General features: G+C 39.8%; 1 protein-coding gene across 1 annotated transcript; it reads left to right on the plus strand.

The window, feature by feature from the left end:
• The first annotated feature begins 1,526 nt into the window (after window positions 1-1,526).
• ISOC1 (isochorismatase domain containing 1) lies at window positions 1,527-21,001 on the plus strand. Its single transcript, XM_025389251.1, has 5 exons — window positions 1,527-1,943; window positions 11,830-11,949; window positions 12,058-12,261; window positions 13,822-13,938; window positions 19,783-21,001. Exons 1-5 carry the CDS (start codon window positions 1,635-1,637, stop codon window positions 19,927-19,929), a joined length of 897 nt encoding a protein of 298 aa, XP_025245036.1. The 5' UTR covers window positions 1,527-1,634; the 3' UTR covers window positions 19,930-21,001.
• Window positions 21,002-21,731: the final 730 nt, after the last annotated feature.

Raw genomic sequence — 21,731 nt, forward strand, 5'->3', positions numbered from 1 at the left:
TGCATTTTCCTGACAGCTAGTGATATTAAACACTTTATCATGTGCCTGTTGGGCATTATTTATCTGCTTTTGTAGAGTGTTTGAGACTTTTCCTCTATTTTAATTGAGTTGTCTTGTTATTATTACTGATTAATAAGAGGACTTCATCTGTTCTGGTTGTTTTCATGGTAGTATAGTGTCTCTCTTATGGTGGTTTCTCTGGTGAGCATTGTCATGGCATAAGATCTTGCAATGGAGTGGTATCTGGAAAAAATATCATTTTGGCTCAGAAGGGTTCAGACAACAGTTTTAAATGGGATCTCTCAAAGTGTGATGAGAACCAGAAAAAAAGTGACTATTTCTAGTTGCTTCGGTACACTTGAGCAAGAAACGCCAAAGGATGGTCTTTTCATAACTTCAAAGCAGTGTGGTTCTCAAGTAGGGGGCATGTTTGCCCTCTGGGTGATAATTGGCAATGTCTGGAAACATTTTTGAATGCCATGACTAGAGGCAGAAGCGGTCACTAGGCATCTAGTGGTAGTAGAAGACAGTGATGCTGCTTAATATCCTACAAATGCACAAGACATCCCATCCCCAAGAAAGACAAATGTCCGTTCCAGAAGTCAACAGCGTCAGTTGGGAAACCCTGCCTTAAAGGTTTTCTTGGAAGAAGACAGCTTTAATACCTAAAATCTAATTTTATGTTTAGACCATGCCTATCTTCGCAGGACTCAATTCCAAGGAACTTCTGTGCATAATGCATGCTTTCTAATTCGTTTATTATAGTGCCTTACAGTGTGCAGAAGGCAGAGGATTGTTTTATTCGAAAGTGATTCCCTTTTACAAGTAACTTAAAAACAGATATCCTCAGTTTGAATATAAAGTTCAGATTTTTGCTTTTAATATTAATAATATTTATATTACCAATTCAAGTCCTCCCGGAAATAGGTTGAGATGAATGGAGGCCAGATATCGAATTCATTCCTAGAGATACTGTGTTCTGTGGGACCGAAAAAAGACAAAACTTGAACCTTGACAGGCCCTCTAAGGAAGGATTAAATTCTGCTGATCTTCTTAGGGTATCTATCGGACTGTCCCTTTGGTTGTAAGATGCCTCTGCACAGAGCCAACAGGTAACTCGTCCTGGCGGCTCTGTGTACCCAACCACAACCCTAGACTGCCAAGAACACTGCTCATTCAAAGGCGAGCGAAGCCGGGAAGAGGGCCAGCGTTAGGGGAAGGGTGGCGCAAACCCTTGTGTAAGCTGTAGCACCGGGACAAGAACAACGGGGCAGCCCAAGCGAGTCTGGGGTCTGCAAGACCACTAGGCGCTCTGCCGGCAGTCAGAACCGCAGCATAAGGGGCGCGAGCAGGGAGCTACGGGGACGCAGTGGCCGGGGAAGCTGGAGGGGGCGGACCCGGCCGGCGAGCGCAGGCGCTCCCAGGCTCACGCGCTCACCCCGGCCCCACCACCCGCCCTTCAGCCGCGGCCCGCCCTCCCGGGCGGGGAGGAGAATGCAAGAACCGCGATCGTCAGGACCCGCCCCTTCGCCTTCGCGAGCTGGCGGGCGGGCTGGCGGCGCCGGGAGGCGGGGCCGCGGCGGCCGGCTGGGTGCGCCTCGGCGGCCTCGGAGCTCGCAGACGCTCAGGGGAACATGGCGGCTGCGGAGCCGGCGGTCCTTGCGCTCCCCAATAGTGGCGGCGTGGGCGCGGGGGCGCCGTCGGGCACGGTCCCGGTGCTCTTCTGTTTCTCTGTCTTCGCGCGACCCTTGTCAGTGCCGCACGGCGCGGGCTACGAGCTGCTCATCCAGAAGTTCCTCAGCCTGTACGGTGACCAGATCGACATGCACCGCAAATTCGTGGTGCAGCTCTTCGCCGAGGAGTGGGGCCAGTACGTGGACTTGCCCAAGGGCTTCGCGGTGAGCGAGCGCTGCAAGGTGCGCCTCGTGCCGCTGCAGATCCAGGTGGGTCCTGCGGGAGGCCGCGCGCCTCCCTGTTCCCGAGTCTTCCCCGTGCTGTCCCCGTCCCCGTCCACGCCTTCGCCGCGCTCCTCAGGTGCCCCGAGCCGCCCGGGCCCCGGGCCCTGCACGAGTGGCTGAGTCCGAAGGGCTGCGCGGCTTTCGCAAGTTCCGGGGCCGGCTGGGGAATGCCCCGTCCAAAGGTGATGGTCACCAGCTATCCCCGGCGGGGACGTGGGCCTCGCAGCTGGTTTCAGCGCCCGCGAACGCCCCCACGTGTGTGGTCCTTGGTCGCCCGCAGTCGCTTTTTATGCCAGGAGCAGGTCCCAGTCAGTCTCCTGCGTAACCAAAGGGCTGTGCTGTAGTAGCTGTTTTTTTGGGGGGGTGATGGGTGATGCAGAATGGGGGGAAATGAGATTGTGGGAAGTACTGGTCTTAGGGTTTGTTCCTAGAGTTAAGTTAACCACTTGCGGAAACGCAAACTTCGGGAGTCAAACCCTTCCCCCAGCCCTCCGCCTTCCCAGGCTCTTGGGTCCTTGGGCTTAAGAGCGCCCTAACCTTAAGCAAATAACCATTTGCTTAGCCTCCTCTTAGTAAAGTGTCTACTGACTTGATTACATTTTGTCGCCTTTATTGAAAAAGTCATTTAACTCCAGGATTGTAATTTCTTCTTAAATACAAATACCCAACTTAAGCTAGACCTTGAGTTCCTGGGCCTGCTGGTTGGGATAGTTGTTCTACCTGAGGACTACTTACAAGCATTTATTTTAAGCTGTGCTCTCCTGCTAGGCGGGTTAATCTCCCGCCCTGTTTAGGATCAGAGCGTTCACTTGGCGAATTTGTATTTTGGAAAGGAAAGACTATAAGGTATAATTTAGGTAGTACACTGTCAATATCATTTCTTTAGCTGAGAAACTTCTTTCAGAAGACCAAACTGAAATGTGGGATTCGGGGATAAAAGAGATTTTAATATTTAAGGGCTTTCGCGGTGAGCGAAAATGACACTCATTTTCTTTCTTTTTTGTTTTTAGTTTTTATGGGCACATAATAGTTGTACATATATATAGGAGACATGATATTTTGTTTCAAGCATACAGTGTAGTGATCAAATCAGGGTAATTGGAATATCCATCACCTCAAACATTTATCATTTATTTGTTTGTTCCAAATTCACTTTTGTAGTTATTTTGAAATATACAATAAATTATTGTTAACTATAGTCACCCTATTGTGCTTCTGAACACTAGACCTTATTCCTATTATCTAACTTTGTTTTTTGTACCCATTAACAGTGCCATTTTCTGATGATTATTCCCTAGTTTTTTTCAGCTGTAGTTGGCAGCTGAATTGATGATGTTTCCTGTCACCCCAACACCTGTGCCAGAAGTGTCCAAAGCAGGTACTTTAGCTTGGATAAAGTTTCTGCATTCAGAGGACAAAGTCTGAGAGACTGCACTGTCTACCACTGGAGAACCTGGAACCGGGTACAGTGATCTGATACCCCAGAATCTGACCTGCTGCCCAGACAGGGAATTGCAGTTCTTAGGTGCTTAAGACTCCCCATTTTTATATCTTCCGGGGTTTTCGTGTCTGGCATCTCTCTGCAGCCTTCTTTGTCAGTCCTTTTACGTTACTGCTGCCAGAATACTCAGATGTTGGATGCACCTTCGAGAAGTCCGTTTATAAAGGCTAGAATCCAAATACTAACTGCGGAGGTCTGGGATTATACTTAGGATGCAGACTTCTTTATGAAGCATCTCCTGTTATGGCTGGGAGGGAGGCTGGGCTCTTATCTAAGATAATGCTATTCTAAACTAGCCCCCAGCTCTGTGAGAGTCCCCCCCATCCAAGGTAGGATTTTTATATTTGAAAATTTCAGGACCTTGGTCTGGCAGCTCTTAAAAACATTCTCGAAATTAATGAAATGTATGTACCTAAAAATGCTTGTACATTCTCAAAAGGCGTTGTGTAATTCTGGTCACCTGTGGCTTTTGAAATGTTTTGCTTGGTATAGATTATATATAGTTCATTTTTTTGTGAGGTTTAAAATAACAATAGCATTACTCTATTCCAGCTTCAAAAGATATTTTTTCCACCAACTGGTCTAATAATTCTTAAGCATTAGTTATATTTTTGCACTTACATAGCTTTTTATTTTTAATTCTTTAAAATATTTTCTCTTCTATATTATCTCATTTTAGTAGTTACACTTTGAATTCTTCAGCCAGATGCCTTTCCTAGCTTAGAAGTAGATAAAGGAGAGGGACATATACATAGATATGTGCACAGTATATACCGTATATACCTCTGATACCTATTTATGTCTATATGAGAAGAGAGATATATACACACATACATGTGCATATGTGTGTATAATCTCAGAAAGTCATGATAATTCTCATGACTACTGTAGTATATCCTTTGTAACCTAACAGTATAATCCTAGAGACTTGGATGTTTTATGGTTATAAGAGACCATACGGTTCATTCCACAAACATGTGAGTGGCAGCTTTAAGTGCCTGGCACAGTGAATGCAAACTTGGATTTAATTCTTGTTCCTTACCTAATAAATGAAACTTTAACTTTGAAGAAGTGCAGAAGAACATAGGGAGGTGGAGGTGAGTAACTTGCTGCAGTTTACGTGGCAAGTCTCCACATATGCCTGGCTAGCTCCTCCGCAAATGCGTGTGGAGGAGCTAGCCAGGCATATGCAGAGAGTAACTTACAGCCAAACACAGCACTACTGCTTGCATGTTTAATGAGAATTGAGCAGTCTGGAAAACAAGCCACAAACCTGAGCTCTTGTTTGTTTATTTGTCTTGATGCTGCTCCTTGTTCTTTGGAATAAATGCTTGTCACTTAGGAAGACTCAAGGTGGCCCATCAGTAAGTACATGTTACTGGGGATGTTAGGCCCCTTCTTGAAGGCAGGGACAAAGAGCACAGGTTTGGCCACATGTAGTTCATTGCATAAATAGCGATTTATTATTTCTCCACACTTGGGCCCTGGAGCCTCTGTGGCCCTGGCTCACATACTGTTAGCCTAGAATGTATTCTTCATTTGCGCTGTGGTCTGAGTTGCCTTCATGCTTGTTCTGACAGCTGTGGCTGATGACCTTGTGAAACACAGTGGCTGCCTTTGCCACACACTGCACCCGTGCTTGTTAGTGGTTCTGAGAACTGATCCTTAAAACCCCCATTGCCAGTATTAGGCTGTGGTAAGTTTTTGGTGACTTCTTTTCTCAAATATTCTGTCAAAGTAACAATGTCTGCTGACAGCTCAGGTAGATGAAGGCATAGCTCATGTTTCATGCTTAGTTTGTATGTCTGCAGCTAAATGCTTGAGATCTGATGAATTTTGAGACACGGGAAAGAAGGTAAATGAGAGGATTATATAGTGGGAATTTAGGTCATTTTTATGACTTGAAAGTTTTAATTTTTCAAAAGGTATTTTCTAAGTTTTAACTAAAGGAAACATTTAACTATGGGAATTTACATAAATGTGGTATCATGCCACCACCAGTGAATTTTCCAGCCTGTGGCCAGGAAAGACACAGCCTTGGGAGAAGGGAGGAGGAAATGGACAGTGTAAGAAGGATGCCAGTGAGGGGATTTTACTTCTGTACATAGCAGGGAAGGCTTTGGCAGCTTTCTGTGGCCAGAAGGTAAGGGCTTCCCAGGGAAGGTTATTTTGACCTTTTCCCAAAATGATTAACTGGCAGGGCATTTTGCTCCAGCTTTCATTTTCTTGGAAGTTTATTGCTATTATTATTATTTTAAACAGGGGCATGAACATTTTATAGCTAGAAGAGACTGACAGGTTCATGGTGGGAAGGGAGGGGAAGGCAGGAGGAAAGGAACCTTGTCCGCCTTGGGCTTGAGAGTTTGAAGGTAGTGGTTTTTGATTACAGGACCTTTGCCTCAGGAGCGTGGCAGGAAGAGTGGGTAGATGAGATAATGCTCAGTGAGGAGACAGCTGGATCCTGAGGTGGTTGTATTGTCTCCACCCCACTGGTTTGATGTGTGTCACTTAAAAAAATTAACATTCCAGAATAATACCTAAAGCATTGTATCCTTTTTTGCTCCTTGTGAATACATTAGAGCTACCTATAAATAAACTGTGAGAGTAGGAGCTATAATCTGAATTTTGAATTTTTTTTCTTGCATTTAGTTAACCAAGGGAATCCTAATGTAGATTCAAATGTCCTTGTGGTCCTGGGCTTGTCTAGCTTCACCTTCACCCCAGTCTGAGGCACAGTCTTAAGGAGTCCTTCAGTCTTTACCCCTGGGGTGGGTGGAGACACCTGGCCTCTTTTGGGGATTTAGAAAACTCATACCTTATCTGATAGGCTAGGGTTGTAACCTTATGCCTGTGACATCAGTGTTTACAATGGGTGAATATGTTGTAAAAATAAGAGCCAGTAAGTATTATTTCACAGCCTGAACTAAAAAGTCCCAGATCTGTTTTTCCAGGAACAATCTTGTTTCAGTGATTTGGTAAGGTTTTGGTAACATCTGGAAATCTACTTTATGAATTACTTTATGATTCACTTTCCTTATTCTGCTTATTATGTTAACATAACAAGTTATGCAATGTTAGCATTCCTATATATATTTATAGGTTTCTAAAGGGATCTTAATTGTATTTATCCTCATTAGAGGGTAAGTTTTAACATATGCTGAGATTTAGAGTATAGTTTTTCATATATGAGGGACATCAGAATAGCCTAATAAATTTATTGATTGATTATATGAAGCCCATTTAATCCTTGAAATACCCCTATAATGTAGATACTGTTTTCCTTGCTGTGTTATAGTAAGGAAATTGCATTTGGAGATACTTACCTAAGTTCATGTAATCGAAATTAGTGAAATTGAGATTTGGATTCAGATTCTAATGCCTACTGAGGCTTGTGCTATAAAGAGAATCATTGTAACCTGGGGGAGTCACATCACAGACCTCTATTGTGAGTTGACATTGGAGCCAGGCCTTACTATAGCTGTGGTCATCGGATTTCCTCAGAAACACTTGGGAGTGAAATAATGATCCCCCAGGTCCCCTTCCAGACTTTCTCCCAGGCAGATCATGCCTATTTTGTGACTCTAATTGACTACCAAATTTTTTAAACATCACATTTACAGTTTCAAATTTTAATTATTCCAAATCGCTATAGTAATTTGCTATGGGGCTGGGTGACGTGAAAGGTCTTTTGAGTATGAAATCTAAGGTCAAATCCCAGCTATGACAATTCTTAAGAAAGTGGACAAAATATTTATACATGAATCTGATCTCTTAAACTCTTGCTTGAGGAAGCCATTGGCTGTGATCATGTTTTTGTATTTAAATATATATATATATATATATATTTGTATATGTATCGTGCAAATGTGTTTGTCGGACTGTGTAGGCATATAGATATATGAAGGTGTGTAGATACATATATTTATATGTGATTTGTTTATATTCCTTGAATATGCATAGATCTGTAGTTGCTATGCTTTTATTCCTGGTGACATTTGGTCCAGTCCACTTTTAATTTGCTGAGGCAGGACTGACTGTCTTACAGTTGCAACATGTAAAAGTTTGGCTACTGGCGATATTTTTAGTTACCTTAAAGATTTTGGTTTAAGAGAACTTCATGAGTCAAAGTAAGAAATTTCCGAAATGTAGAGAGTTGTGTGATTTTAACAGCCTGTTGGAATTAATGTAGATTTGGGGTGAGGATTTGGGAGGATTGGTTGGACATGATTAAAGTTTTTCAGTATGTTTTTGGTAGCCACAAAACTTCCTTTCTGTTTGTAAAGTATAGAAGTTATTCCCCCAACTACCATAGCATAGGGAGGCCATGAAAAAAAACCTTTTTATTTTAGAATAGCTTTAGATTTACAATAAAGTCGTAAAGATAGTACAGAGAGTTCCTATATTCCTGTACCCAGATTCCCTGTTGTTTTTTGCTTGTTTGTGAGACAGGGTCTTGCTCTGTTGCCCAGGCTGGACTGCAGCCTCAACCTCCCATTCTCAGAGGATCTCAGAGGTCCAGCCTCCTGAGGAGCCGGACTGCCAAGCTCAGCTAATCAAAAAAAAAAAAGAAAAGAGGAAAAGAAAAAAAAAAAAAATATATATATATATATAAAAAATATATATATATTTTGTAGGTTGGGTATAGTGGTTCATGCCTGTAATCCCAGCACTTTGGGATGCCAAGGCAGGCAGATCACTTGAGCCCAGGAATTCAAGACCAGCCTGGGCAATATGGTGAAACCCCATCTCTACTAACAGTACAAAAATCAGCTGGGTGCAGTGACGCACGCCTGTAATCCTGGCCACTTGGGAGGCTGAGGCACAAGAATCACTTGAACCGGGAGGTGGAGGTTGCAGTGAGCTGAGATTGCGCCACCGCACTCCAGCCTGAGCGACAGAGTGAGACTGTGTCTCAAAAAAATATGTTTTGTAGAGACAAGGTCTCACCGTGTTGCCTAGGCTTTGCTCTCGCAATCCTGGGCTTAAACGATCCTCCCACCTTGGCCTCCAAAGTGCTGGGATTACCAGCATGAGCCACCATGCCCAGCCAGATTCCCTAACATTAATATTTGATATTCCTGGAATGCATTTGTCACAACCAAAGAACCAACATTGGTACTTTACTGTTAACCACACTTTATTCATATTTCACTAGCTTTTCCCTTATGTCCTTTTTCTGTTCCAAAATCCAATCTAGGATACCAATTACATTTAGTTGTCTTGTCTCCTTTGACTCGTCTAGTCTGTAACAGTTTCTCAGACTTTGTTTTTAATAACCTTGACAGTTTTAAGGAGCACTGGTCAGATATTTCGGTAGAATGTCCCTCAGTTTTGATTCATTTGATGTTTTTCTCATTGTTGGACTGGGGTTGTGAAATTTCAAGAGGAAGGTCATGGGGGTCATTCTCGTCACATCATATCAAGGGTACATGTTATTATCATGATGTCCATTAATTACATTAATCTTGATCACCTGGCTGAGACATAGTCCTCAGGTCTCTCCACTGTAAAGTTACTCTTCCCCCTTTATACTCTACTCTTAAGAAGCAAAGTACTAAGTGCAGTCACATTCAAGAGGATGTTGAAAGTTAAACACCTTACACAGATACTCTCCACATTGTATTCAAGAGCATGTGGAGAATGTCTATGAAAGGTAGGGTATTTTTATTCGGTAAATTGTAACCTGTACTCTGCTTTAAAAACATTCCTTGCCACTGTATTCTCTGTGATTTCTTTGTTTACTGAGTTTGTGGATGGTAAGTTCCTATAGAAGAGAGATTTCGCAGGGCAGTGAGGATTTTAGGGCTGTATTTTTTACCTCAATTTGTGTCTAATATGACACATCTGATGCGGTCCCCTGTCCAGAACTCATGGCTAAAATGAAGGGCAGGAAACATCAGCTAGCAAGAACTGGAGACCACAACTGTGGATATTTAGGATTCCTGGGTAGGTAAGGATTTATTCCTTTAAACACCTCAACTTAAAAATGTCTTGACCATTTTATAATGTAGTCTGTCTGAAATATATAATTTAACAGTTTCTTAATTAGTGTGCTGGAATGATGTTATCCTAGTTTATAAGTTAGAACAGCTTGTTACTCCTCCACTGGAGGTCTAGACTGTAGCATTATTTGAGTTTTGATCTGTTTTTATTGTATTTTGAATCTTTTCTCTGTCAGCCATCATTTCTTGCTGCTATCAGTTTGCCTGCCTCCAGCGGTTTCCTTTCTGATTTGCTGTTTATAACCTTCTGTTAATTTAGAATCCAGACAATGAAACTTGTTAGGAATGTATACAGAGGTAGTCAATACAGTATAAAATAGGATCTGAGAGCTGGAAATCTAAGCAAGTGTAAGCTCTAAGCGTGTTAGTGAATGGCATCCACCACACTTATGCAACTGCCCAGGAATTTTATTTTTCATACTTTTTTTTTTTTTTTTTTTTTGCTGGTTCTCACCTGTTGTGGAATGGTGAGACTGGCTTAGTTGCATTACGGTTATTTCAGTAGGCCTGCTGCAGGCAAACTGCTTTATGTAGTGTGCCCTAAACACGTTGTGGATGCTTAGGAGTCCATTATTCAAATTTATAAAAATGTAGATATTGAGCCTTTTGAGTCAATATTTGATGTTTACAGATAATTTAGTGATTGGTTTTTAAAATAGTATCCTAAATGCACAAAAATTGGCCTTCCCAGCAATGCATTTATATTTATATATAGGATCCTAGTCACTGCTTTTGAAAATGACCAAAGTGGAGGCATAATACTTGCATTAAAAATTAAACAAAGAAACAGCCAAAGCTAGAATATATAATATGCTTGAGAATTTATTTTAATCATACTTTATTGGAAAAGTGGGAAAACCCTATACATAGAGTAAGAATTACAGGTGGCTCTCACATGGTAACATGAATTTGGTATTGGATTGTGCATGGCTAATTAATACACATCTATAGAGTCAGTACCAGAGGGAGATTAAAGTGCCAGGGTACTTCAGACCAGAACATAGATCAAACAAAGTGCAAACCAATTAGAACAGTTACATCATTAAGGATTAAATATTTCTTAATGGTTAATTTAATTCATGTAGTAATTGTTTCCGAAGAGTCAACCACCTGCAGAGACACTAAGGAGAGTCTAAGGCTGTGCTGGTGGTGCAGCCACACCATATAATCCAGACACAGACTCCTCTAGAATATTATTAATAATCGTTATCTGTAGGTGGTTTTAGGGGAAGCAAAATAGGATAATTAGAGGCATGATTTAAGGGAGCGGTTAGGAAGTGTGTTGATAGTGGTTCATTCAGGATCAGAACTCATCCTTTACAGAACTTCCTGCAATTTGCAAAAGAAAGAAAAGCACCTCAGACTTTTAAGAATCCAGTGAGAGTAAATTCTCATATTTAGTGGTGATTTTTGCTTTTTGGTGGATCCATATTGAGCCCAAATTGTTATAGACCAACTACAGCAATTAATACGAGGTTTGGAAATCTATCCACTTTTCATCTTAATTCATTGACTTTCCTTATTGTGATAACTATAGTTTAAGAATGGAGATGTCAGATATGGGTCCCTTCCTTGTGAAGCAGACAACAGTTCATTTAACAGCAATGGTGTGCTTGGTATCATTTCGCTGCATTTTGTTTGAACTCTGAGTTATTCTTGAGAATAGCATTTGCATATTTCTATCTTGATAGCAGTAATTCTGGATTTGCCTCTGTTTTTTGTTTTTAGTTTTTATGTTCCTGCTACAGATATTTTAAGTTTTACTTTTTATACTTACAAGCAGCAACATCAGATTTTTTTCTATTGTAACACTTTTTCTGATTATAAAGAAACTTCTTTAAATAACGTTCAGGAAATCTGTTTAAATAACACTTGGAAAATAAAGGAATGATATAAAAAAAAGAAATTACCAACACCCCTAATTATATAACCACTTGTTAATATTGTAATGTACTACTACTTTTATTCATACTTTTACATTATTGAAATACTATTGAACTTCACTTTTGAAAAATTAACATTATGAGTATTTTTCCTTGCATGGTATGAATTCTTTGAAGACATATATACATATGTGTTTTAATTGGCTAAAGAATGTTTTGTCATGCGAATGTGTTAAAATGTGTTACACCATGTCTGTATTGTTGGTTGGTTCATTTCTGATTTCCACTATGAAAAGCAATTCAGAGAACATCTTTTTGGTTTTTTTTTTCCTGTAATTCATATTTTTTTTTTTTTGGATAATAGCTGTAGAAATTGACTTACTGACTCAAACAATAGGACCATTTTTCTTCCTTTATTGACCTCCACTGAAAATAATTGTCATTGTATAACAAGTGCTAAGTCATTCTTTTTCTTTTCTCCTCAGCTCACTACCCTGGGAAATCTTACACCTTCAAGCACTGTGTTTTTCTGCTGTGATATGCAAGAAAGGTTCAGACCAGCCATCAAGTATTTTGGGGATATTATTAGTGTGGGACAAAGACTGGTATGCTTGTTTGTTTATTTGGTCGTATTTGCTGAATCATGATATATACTCATATATACACATATATATGTATAGCTAATTGTTTTTGTGTTTGGTTATTTTTTTCAGTTGCAAGGGGCCCGGATTTTAGGAATACCTGTTATTGTAACAGAACAGTATCCTAAAGGTCTTGGGAGCACGGTTCAAGAAATTGATTTAACAGGTGTAAAACTGGTACTTCCAAAGACCAAGTTTTCAATGGTATTACCAGAAGTAGAAGCAGCATTAGCAGAGATTCCCGGAGTCAGGAGTGTTGTATTATTTGGAGTAGAAGTAAGTACCTGTTACTATGATTTAGGAACAATATTATTTATAGAAAACTCGATATTTGTGGAATATAATTTCGTAGATGGTATGCCATGTAGGCATAATGAGGAAAGATAGCCACCATGTATTATGTTCACTCTTTGCATGGCACTGATCTGAACCTTTTATAGCTGTTTATTTACTAAGTCCTTTACAGCCACATAAGAGCTAAATACTCAGTAGTCTCCCCATATTAAAGAGGATACTAAAATACCGAGATGTTGTGTAACTGACTTGAATGTATGTAAGCTGATTAATTCTTGGTCCTGTATTTTTAACTACTCCTTTTGGAACACATTTTGACCAAAGGCATTATTTTAATATATGTGTTGTAGGATTTCAGTTAGGTCGTATTTTTGTGCTAGAAAATCCTTGGAGGTCATGTAGTTCATTGTCCTTCAAATCATGTATGTATCTTTTTACAGGGGAAAAATACTAATGGATTCTTATTGCTGATTTCAATTGATTTATTCCTAGCTTTTAAATAACTGTTAAACTAAAATTTTAAAAATTATGAAAAAAACATTAAAACAGTGAAATCACAATATTAATTTAATGTGATTTTGACAATTTGAAGGTAAGTTTTATAGTAGTGGATTTTGATAGTAGAAAGGTACTTCCTCAGGCTTAGATGTGTGCTCAATATTTCTGTATCTTGACACAGTAAAGAAGAAGCCTGTTTTGTGTAAATAGGCCGTACCAAGTGCTGTTGCTGGCTTTGCACTTTTTTTTTTGCTTGTTCATCATCATTAGACCTTATGCTCAATCACAATGATCTTTGAGTAGTCCTTCAATGCTAATTTTAATGAGGTGTCATTTGATAATTCTCCAAAACTCTCTTGTCCTGTGAAGATAAAGTTGACATTGTGGCATCATTGAAATGTACTTTCATTGGTTGTAATACATGATTCAGTTATTGTTGAAGCCTGTTTTCACTCTATAGTGTCTGTTAATGAATTGTCACAAGTTAGTCCTTACAAAGATGGAATCTGTATAATACATTTGCTAATGATATGAACTGGGTGTTTTTTGCCTGTGTCATAAGTTATTTTTAACTTGGCCTACCTTTACTACAGAGTGCCCTGTAATGACTCAGTTTTCCCACTAAGTTCTCCGTCTGCAAGACTGCAGACTCATTCTTCATGTTGGACACTTAGGGTGAATGAAGAAATAAACTCAAAGTTGCACCAAAACTGAGTGCTAGTAATTCAGCTATGTGAAGGTCATCCAGACCACGTGAAGCAAAATCTTTAACAAATTCTTGTAGAACTCTAAGAATATGTTTAAGGTTCTTAGTATCAGAAACATTGGCCTAATTCAGTTCCTGATTTTACAAATGAATAAACCAAAGCCAGAGATACTGTTCTATGCTCCAGATTATCTAGCTAATTAGAAGCAAAACTAGATGTAGAACAGGGTCCTTAGATGATTTGTAGTGCTCTGTCTGCTTTATCATGTTGTTGTACATTTGTCAGCTACTGTTAGTTTATCATGTTATTACATACAATTTTTGTACTTTCCTACTAGACTCATGTGTGCATCCAACAAACTGCCCTGGAGCTAGTTGGCCGAGGAGTGGAGGTTCATATTGTTGCTGATGCCACCTCATCAAGAAGCATGATGGACAGGATGTTTGCCCTCGAGGTAATTGTCCTGCTTGGAAATAGATCATTTGTCAAGGTTTCCAAATAAATTAGAAGAATACTGGATGTTTAACAGTAATGAAATGTTTACCTCCTAAATTTGAGTTTGGTCTGGCAACATCAGGCTGATTGATTTCAACTGTATACTGACTGACCCTTAAGGCCTTACCACCATATCCTATTTTATGTCTCATTTTCTCCTTAGATCTAGGTTTCTAGCATTGCCACAAAGTCCTTTGCATCTTTCATCATATGTTTGCCCTAGTTTTATACATGAACTAGGAGATATTCCAAGAAGCCTAACCTAAACTGTTTAGAGGTTTGCAAATTAAAAATAGCTCAACTGGGTTTAACTCATTTAGCCAAAAGCTAGAGCAGAGCAGGCCTAACCTGGTTTAACATGTAGTGGACCTTCTGTATCTGCAGGTTCTGTGTCTGTGGATTCAACCAACCACAGATAGAAAATATCAGAAATAAAAATAATAGAATAAATAGAATAGAATAGAAATAAAAAGCAATAAAAAATAATATCAATGAAATAGAATGATAGTACAGAATAACATCTATTTACATAGCATTTACATTGTATTGGGTATTATAAGCAATATAGAGATGATTTAATGTATACTGGATGTGCACAGGTTATATACAAATACTGTGCTATTTTATATCAGGGACTTGAGCATCTGTAGATTTTGGTATGGGGTGGGGTGGCATCCAGGAACCAATTCCTTGTGGATACTAAGAGATGACTATTAGATTTCCTCAGACTTGAATTTCTGGGACTAGGAGGTGTGTCATTGACTGTGGACACCACATCCACTGTTTTCATGGTACTCTGGCATTAGAGTGTCACCATGTCCCGTGGAATCAGGGAGTCTGTAATTCTCTGTCAACATTGCCCAAGAATAGGACGTCAAGCATTTTCTTTTCTGAGACTGTTAAAAAGCAAACTGCCACATAATCCTAGGAAATACTCACTCCATACTGTGGTTTAATCTCTCTCTCTCTCATATTTAGTTCTAATTTTGTAATAATTTTAAAGGAATGTGCATGTGAATTTAATTGCTGAGTTCTTTAACTGTTTGTTGAGAATGGGAAATACATGGGTTTGTTTTGTTGAGACCCTCCAGTGTCCTATGCACAGTCTGGCCTGTGAACCACCTTGTCTGTAGTAGGAATGCTAACTCATCCCTTTAGCCTAGTGTGTGGGTAGTGGTAAGGTAGAGCAAATGAGAAAGGGGAGGGGCTTATCAGAGGAAAGAAGGGAGAAGAGTACAGGGCCACAGGGTGGTGGGAAGCAGGCAGGTAGCTGGCCACAGCAGTTGTTTTAGGGTCCTTATTGGCCCTCCCTTCTCTATTACTGCTGAAGCAGAATCCTATATTGAAATTACAAATAGAAATTATTTATTTTGTTTAGCTATTTTCAAGTCCATTAGGCTATTAGATTCTCTGGTAGTTAGGTACTAAGTGTTGCTGCTGCTTCCAGTCTCAATGAAGACCTTTGATCCTTTTTTTTTTTTTTTTCTTTTTGAGCGATGGAGTCTTGCTCTGTTGCCCAGGCTGGAGTGCAGTGGCGCAATCTCGGCTCAACTGCAAGCTCCACTTCCTGGGTTCAAGCAATTCTCCCTGTCTCAGCCTCCTGAGTAGCTGGGATTACAGGTGCCCGCCACCACGCCCAGCTAATTTTTGTATTTTTAGTAGAGTTGGGGTTTTGCCATGTTGGCCAGGCTGGTCTCGAACTCCTGACCTCAGGTGATCTACTTGCCTCAGCCTCCCAGAGTGCTGGGATTATAGGTATGAGCCACTGCACCTGGCCAGACCTTTAATCCATTCTTACAGTCATGAGTTAATCAACTCCTACTTTTCAAGTTTTCCTGGTAACCTGAGTTTAAACACTTCACTGTCAGGTCCTCACCACCTCAGCAAGCAGCTCTTTAAGCCACCGTGGATAGACCTTTATTGTAATGCTGAGGTCCAGAACTTTGGAGGTAAGAAATGAAAAACACAAAGCAAACTTCCTTGCTTGTAAAAAAGGACTTTTTTCCAAGGACTTTTTTCCTACATTCATATTTTCTTAGATATGTCTTTGTTATGGCAACTTAATGACAAAATTTTGATTGGCAATTCTGTCTTTGCACAAGACTCAGATTAAAAACAATTCCCATCTGAACCATTCTTTGAGAGGCAGTCTGTACTCTTTCAGATGAGGAATCCACACAATGTGGGGATAATGTGGGTTTGCACGCAGGTTCTGGTGTTTTGTAAATTTGTGTCCTTGAACAAGTTGTGTAATCTCTATGCCTCAGATTTCTCATTGGTGAAATGGAAATGATAATACCGACAAGATCATAGGATTTTTGTGAGAATGGAATAAGATAATATATTGATAGCAGTTAGGGCAGTGCATGACACAGTCGATACTCAGGTGTTAGCTGCTGCTTTTTTTTGTTGTTGCTGATTGTTGTCTTCATGAGGTTAGTCACCAGAAATGTGTAAGTATATAGCATCTAAGACCCAGAAGGGACTAGCTCTTGGAAGTTCTGAGAAGGGAGGGAAAGAATCTGTTTTCTGGGGTGGATTTAGAAGGACCTGGAGGAGCAGCGTTGCCTGGGGTTAAAGTGTTGAGGTTGAAAGGGAAAACCGATCATAGATGAGTCAGGTGGTGATTGATAGGGAAGACCTGCCTTACTGTAGATTTTTTTCCTCCTAGTCTTGATTTGATACAGAGGCAATTTACCTTGTTCCCAAAATTGAGGCGGGGGGTGGGCGATGTTAAGTGTTCTGGTTTGTTTCCATAAGTGTGAAAGTTAAAATACCATTGTGGTCCACTTCCCTTCCTCTCTATTCCTTTAGAACATAACTACTTAAGATAATTCCCAAGACTAGCTAAATTGCCTGTTAAGGTTATTTTAAGATTCATAGTTTGCATTATTGAAACTTCACTGTACCAGAGTCTGCGGCATGTGCTTTATTCAAGAATTTCTGGGTATTTGTCATCTGAAAGACATTACTTCTTTCAATTAACAATTATAGAGTGCATGGAGAATAAGCGAATAAAATCCTCTCTTGACCTTGATGTCCTTGTACTTCTGGGGAGTTTTAGTGTTGCTTGGAAATCTCGTGGGTTTAGTTTTTGCCCCCCCTCTCTGAGGCTTTCATGACTTAGTGCACATGTATTTTTTAGGTTTGTGGGTCAGAGCAACCCTTCTTTTCCTTTGGCCTAGTTGGATTAGTTTTGCAAGTATAAGGGGAGAACTTTAGAAGTCTAATGCACAGGTATTCTTGTGCATTAAATGGCTGGAGTTTTAATTGCTCCATTTTAAGCCAGGAGAGAAAGTGGACTTGGGACCAGCACTGTCAGGGTGGTGGGCAGGGACCTGCTAGGTATGTTTGTAAAGCTCCTGCTGTTCTTTCTCTGCTCAGGCGCCTTCTTTGGTTGGGAAAGGGCAGGCACTGTGGGAACGGCTAAGAGCCAGATTGAAAACTATTGCGTTTGCTAAGCTACACCTTTCTCTAACACGGGTTCCTGGCTAGATTATTTTAAAACCCAGTCAGTGTTGGCCACATTTCAATCTTGAAACAAAGTAATAGAGTATGGGTTTCACTTTCCTAAAAGGTATTTCTGTGATGTACATTTCCCACTCTGCCCCTGCCATGGTCACCTGAGTCTCAGCATCACTGAGGCTTGTTAGGCTGTAATGGACCAGGCTCAGGTCAGTAGAGCACTAGGGAAGACTGAACATTGTAGATAGGCTTCTTCCAGGGTCACCAGATTCCTTCCTTAGACCTGGGAACATATTTCTCTCCTTCCTGCCTCACTAAGGAACTGGGGAGATTGTTGAGAACTAACCTTTATTGGCACATTGGAGTACATAGTGTAAAGCACTTTCACAGACATTGAAAGCCTATGATTTAGTCCTTCATTCAAACTGAATCATTGCAAGTCCATTGATTCAACAGTGAGCAGTAAGGAAGGCAGGGCTAGGCAGCTGGTGATGGGGAGAGCTGGACATGAATGAATAGACATTCAGTGCTGTTTTCACACAACTGGACTGCAGCTTATCACATTTATTATCTGCCTTTCTGTCTGAAGCAAGCACATGATCTTTTCATAGTTTTGAATGGTTTTGATATGATTAATCAGCTGACTGTAAAGCAAGGAGGAGGAAATTAGGGCTTCCAGAAGTCTTAAAAAAATCCTCAGAGATAACTCACCCCTGGTATGTGTCTAAGCATACGGCCTTACCCCAGGCCCCCAACCCCCATAAATACCTGCTGTTTTTGTTTTGTTTTGTTTTTAAAAATAACTGCCAAGTTCTGGTTAGCTGCCCTGCACCCTTTTCTGTACTGGTCGTTGAGGTCCAAGCTTGCTTTCTGACAAGTAGGTTGTGGCTTATACTTCCTTCTACTTCATTACGGATAAAAATAAAGAGTCTGCCAGTGGAAAGGTTCAGTCTGCTGATGTACAGCTATTGAAGGAAGACTGACTTACACTCTGCAAGTATATTTAGCTATGCAAGTGCTTCCTGGGTTTTTTCCTCTGACTTGCCTAGGAATTGTTTCCAACCACTTCCTCTTTCATGCGTTTTACATATATGCTTTTTGTGATAACAGTTTGTGTCTTTTTTTCCCTGGGATTTCTGATAACACATAAATCCAGAGAATGAATCTGTGCTATAGAATTCTTCTATTTTCCTCCTTTCCTCCTTTTCCCCTTTCCCCCTGACTTCGCTCTCTTCCCTGCCTTCCTTCCCCTTTCTCTTCTCCTTTCTCTCTCTTTTCCTCCTTGAGATTTCTGTCCTTAGTATTATGATTACACTGGGGCAGTTTGGCAAGGACATTCTTGACCTGTCAGTGAAACTTTACACAACCTTGAATTTTACACTCTTGTTTAGTGGTACTAAAATGTTTATGATGGCAGCAGTAGTGATGGTTCCCTTATCATCCAGGGGGTCTCTTCACACAGAGAGAGATCTTTTAGCACCGGTCATTTCTAAACAAGGGAACTCTTAATTATAGGAAGGACTCCTATGCTATAGGTCAGATGTTTGGGTGCAGTAAAAAGAAATTAAGAACCATCATTTTAATTCTTATAGTAGTTTTAATCCAATTAAACAATTTATATGAAATTTGATAGTAAATTACTAATGTAATGTTCTAGCAGCTACAGTTATATCCATAACACAGCTAATGGAGCTTTAGAAACATTACACACCCGTCCGTTTTTAAAACATGAAGAGCTACAAAATGTCAGGAGTGCCAGGCATAAGTATTAATATGCATCACGATCTCATGTATTATCAGTTAAACTACAGAGGGGGAAAAGTGGACCGAGGCACCTTTTAAAAAATCTCAGTAGTAGAAATAGAAATAAAAGTTTAATAAATTTAGAAGTCACAAGCAGCCCTCATTTGAGTCAACGAATGAGTAAGAGATGAAGCACAAACCTGCCAGTAGTGTTCAGGAAATAGCAACAACTAAATGTCCAGATGTTCAATGACAGGCATATAGTAAAAACCATTCTTTTTCTTTCTCTTATCTCATGTTTTACAGTCATTAGCCTTGATGACTCTCCTGTTCTGGGCACACATGTCATAACATTGGCTACCTTTTCCCTTTTACTTATTCCTAGTCCATTTTACTAATATTAAGAATAATAATATTGACTTTGTGGTATGGCCGGTCTTGAAATCCATCCCCATCACTGAACTTGACGGTATGGCTGGGAATCATGGTTTCAGTAAAGGACACTAATTATTGCATCCCAGCATAGTCTTACTCTTTCAAAATAGTGTTCATTCTCATGCTCATTTCTTGATTTGCCTTTATCTTTTTGTTCAAGCGTCTTGCTCGAACTGGGATCATAGTGACCACGAGTGAGGCTGTTCTGCTTCAGCTGGTAGCTGATAAGGACCATCCAAAATTCAAGGAAATTCAGAATCTAATTAAGGCGAGTGCTCCAGAGTCGGGTCTGCTTTCCAAAGTGTAGGACATTTGAAGAACTGGTATGCTACCCACTGGTGAAGGACAGTCAGGTGAAGGACTGCAAGCCCACACAAGCTCTTCTTATCTCTACTAGAATTAAAATGTTAAGTCAAAAACGGCTCCTTTTTTGCGCCTCTTAGTGAAACTTAACCAGCTAGACCATTTGGGTACCAGCATTTAGTTACAAATGTCAAAGGCTTCTGGTGCTGCTTACCTTCCTTTTTTGTTAATGTGCTTTTATTTATTAAAAAAATTATAATGAAGGTGCCTGTTTTGTCTATACTGTGTACTCTGATCGTATCTTTCAAAAGTGCAGACTCTTGTGAAGTTTTCTTAAATTGTGCACTTTAAAGAAAATGAAGTACCAGTAATGATTTCACTTTTATATTACTGTAAGATGTTATATTGTTAATGTGGATGTAGTGCTTTTACTTTACAGATTGATTGGAATAAGATTATTATATATGAATTTACCCACAGGACTCTGGATCATGTTACCCACTCCCCTCACAATGTTGTCCACTTACTGAGTGAGTTGCATTGATGTATCCATACCAAATGATGTTGAATAATTACATATCTTTCTTGATTACACCGATTTCTTATTTCGGTCACTGTTACTAAATCTCTGTTAATGTTCTGTCTTTTAACTGAATCTTTTACCGAGAAAAGCTCATTGGATCATTGTTTAATTTTGTAAACAGATGGGATAGAAGGGTTTGCAATGCCATATTATTGGTGGAGGGCTGTTTTAACATCTTTGAAGTGTGACTTTAGCTGAGTATCTTTACAACCATCTTGAATATGTCTTCTAGTGTCCACAAGATTTAGCAAAAAGATAAAGCCTGGGTAGAATATCGTTTTAAAATGTTCATGTTCTGTTCTATATTTTCTCCACCTGCTCTCCAAATATTGTAATGCAAAAAGTATCAGTAATGATCTGGTAGTATTAATTTTGTGGTCATTGTTACTCTTCGATACATTTTTTTCGTTAAATACTTATTAGAGGGTTTTGAAATGTTTTTCAAATATGTGAAATGTGGAACATTGCTGTCTTTTATATTAAAGTAATTAAAATGTATTGTGATTGAAATTATTTTGTCCTCCACAAGATGGCTCTATGAGTATTCTTCCAGGATTCTAATATTTATTTAAGGTAATAAAATCTTGATATTTATAATCTTTCAACTCATGGGAGTTTTCAAAGAAGGAAAATCCTTTGTAGATAGGGGCAGATGGATTTTACTAAAGGGTGAAAGGCCTTCTTCATTAAGAGCAGTAGATTTTTTTATTTTTCCTATTGGCAGTGGTAACAAATAGCAACCTGGTATGTTTAAATACTTTTTTCCAACCATTTATGTGTCAAAAAGTGTCAAAAAAGAGGAATCAAAGCTTTCTGCACCTTTAAAAAGTTTTTATTAAATTTAACCTAGTGCTTCTCAAACTTTAATATGAATGCAGATTATTTGAGGATCTTGTTAAAATGCTGATGCTGACTCAGTAGGTCTCTTGTGCAGCCTGAGGTGACAGTTCACATTTCCAAAAAGTGGACAGTTTCCACTAGTGCTGTTCAGAAAGGACCATATTTGAAATAGCGAGAATTTAACTCACAACTGTTTTCCTCCACTGCACCCCCAAACCTTTCAGGGCTCATTGAAATACCAGCACAGTGAAGCCTTTTCACAGATGAAACCAATTATGTGACGCCAGATTGATTTCCCCTGGCTTCCATAACAAACTATTATACCACAAACAGTGTCGTAAAACAACACAAGTGTATTCTCGCAGTTCTTTGGTTAGAATTCT

Source organism: Theropithecus gelada, chromosome 6 (assembly GCF_003255815.1).
Source record: "Theropithecus gelada isolate Dixy chromosome 6, Tgel_1.0, whole genome shotgun sequence".
Taxonomy (NCBI): Eukaryota; Metazoa; Chordata; class Mammalia; order Primates; family Cercopithecidae; genus Theropithecus; species Theropithecus gelada.

What these genes read in the sequence shown, in the direction of transcription:
- ISOC1 (XM_025389251.1), top strand. Translation starts at nt 1,635, where the DNA reads ATGGCGGCTGCGGAGCCGGCGGTCCTTGCGCTCCCCAATAGTGGCGGC. An exon ending in TCGTGCCGCTGCAGATCCAG is followed by an intron (nt 1,944 to 11,829) that starts GTGGGTCCTGCG and finishes TTTTCTCCTCAG; the next exon opens with CTCACTACCCTGGGAAATCT. An exon ending in ACAGGATGTTTGCCCTCGAG is followed by an intron (nt 13,939 to 19,782) that starts GTAATTGTCCTG and finishes TTTTTGTTCAAG; the next exon opens with CGTCTTGCTCGAACTGGGAT.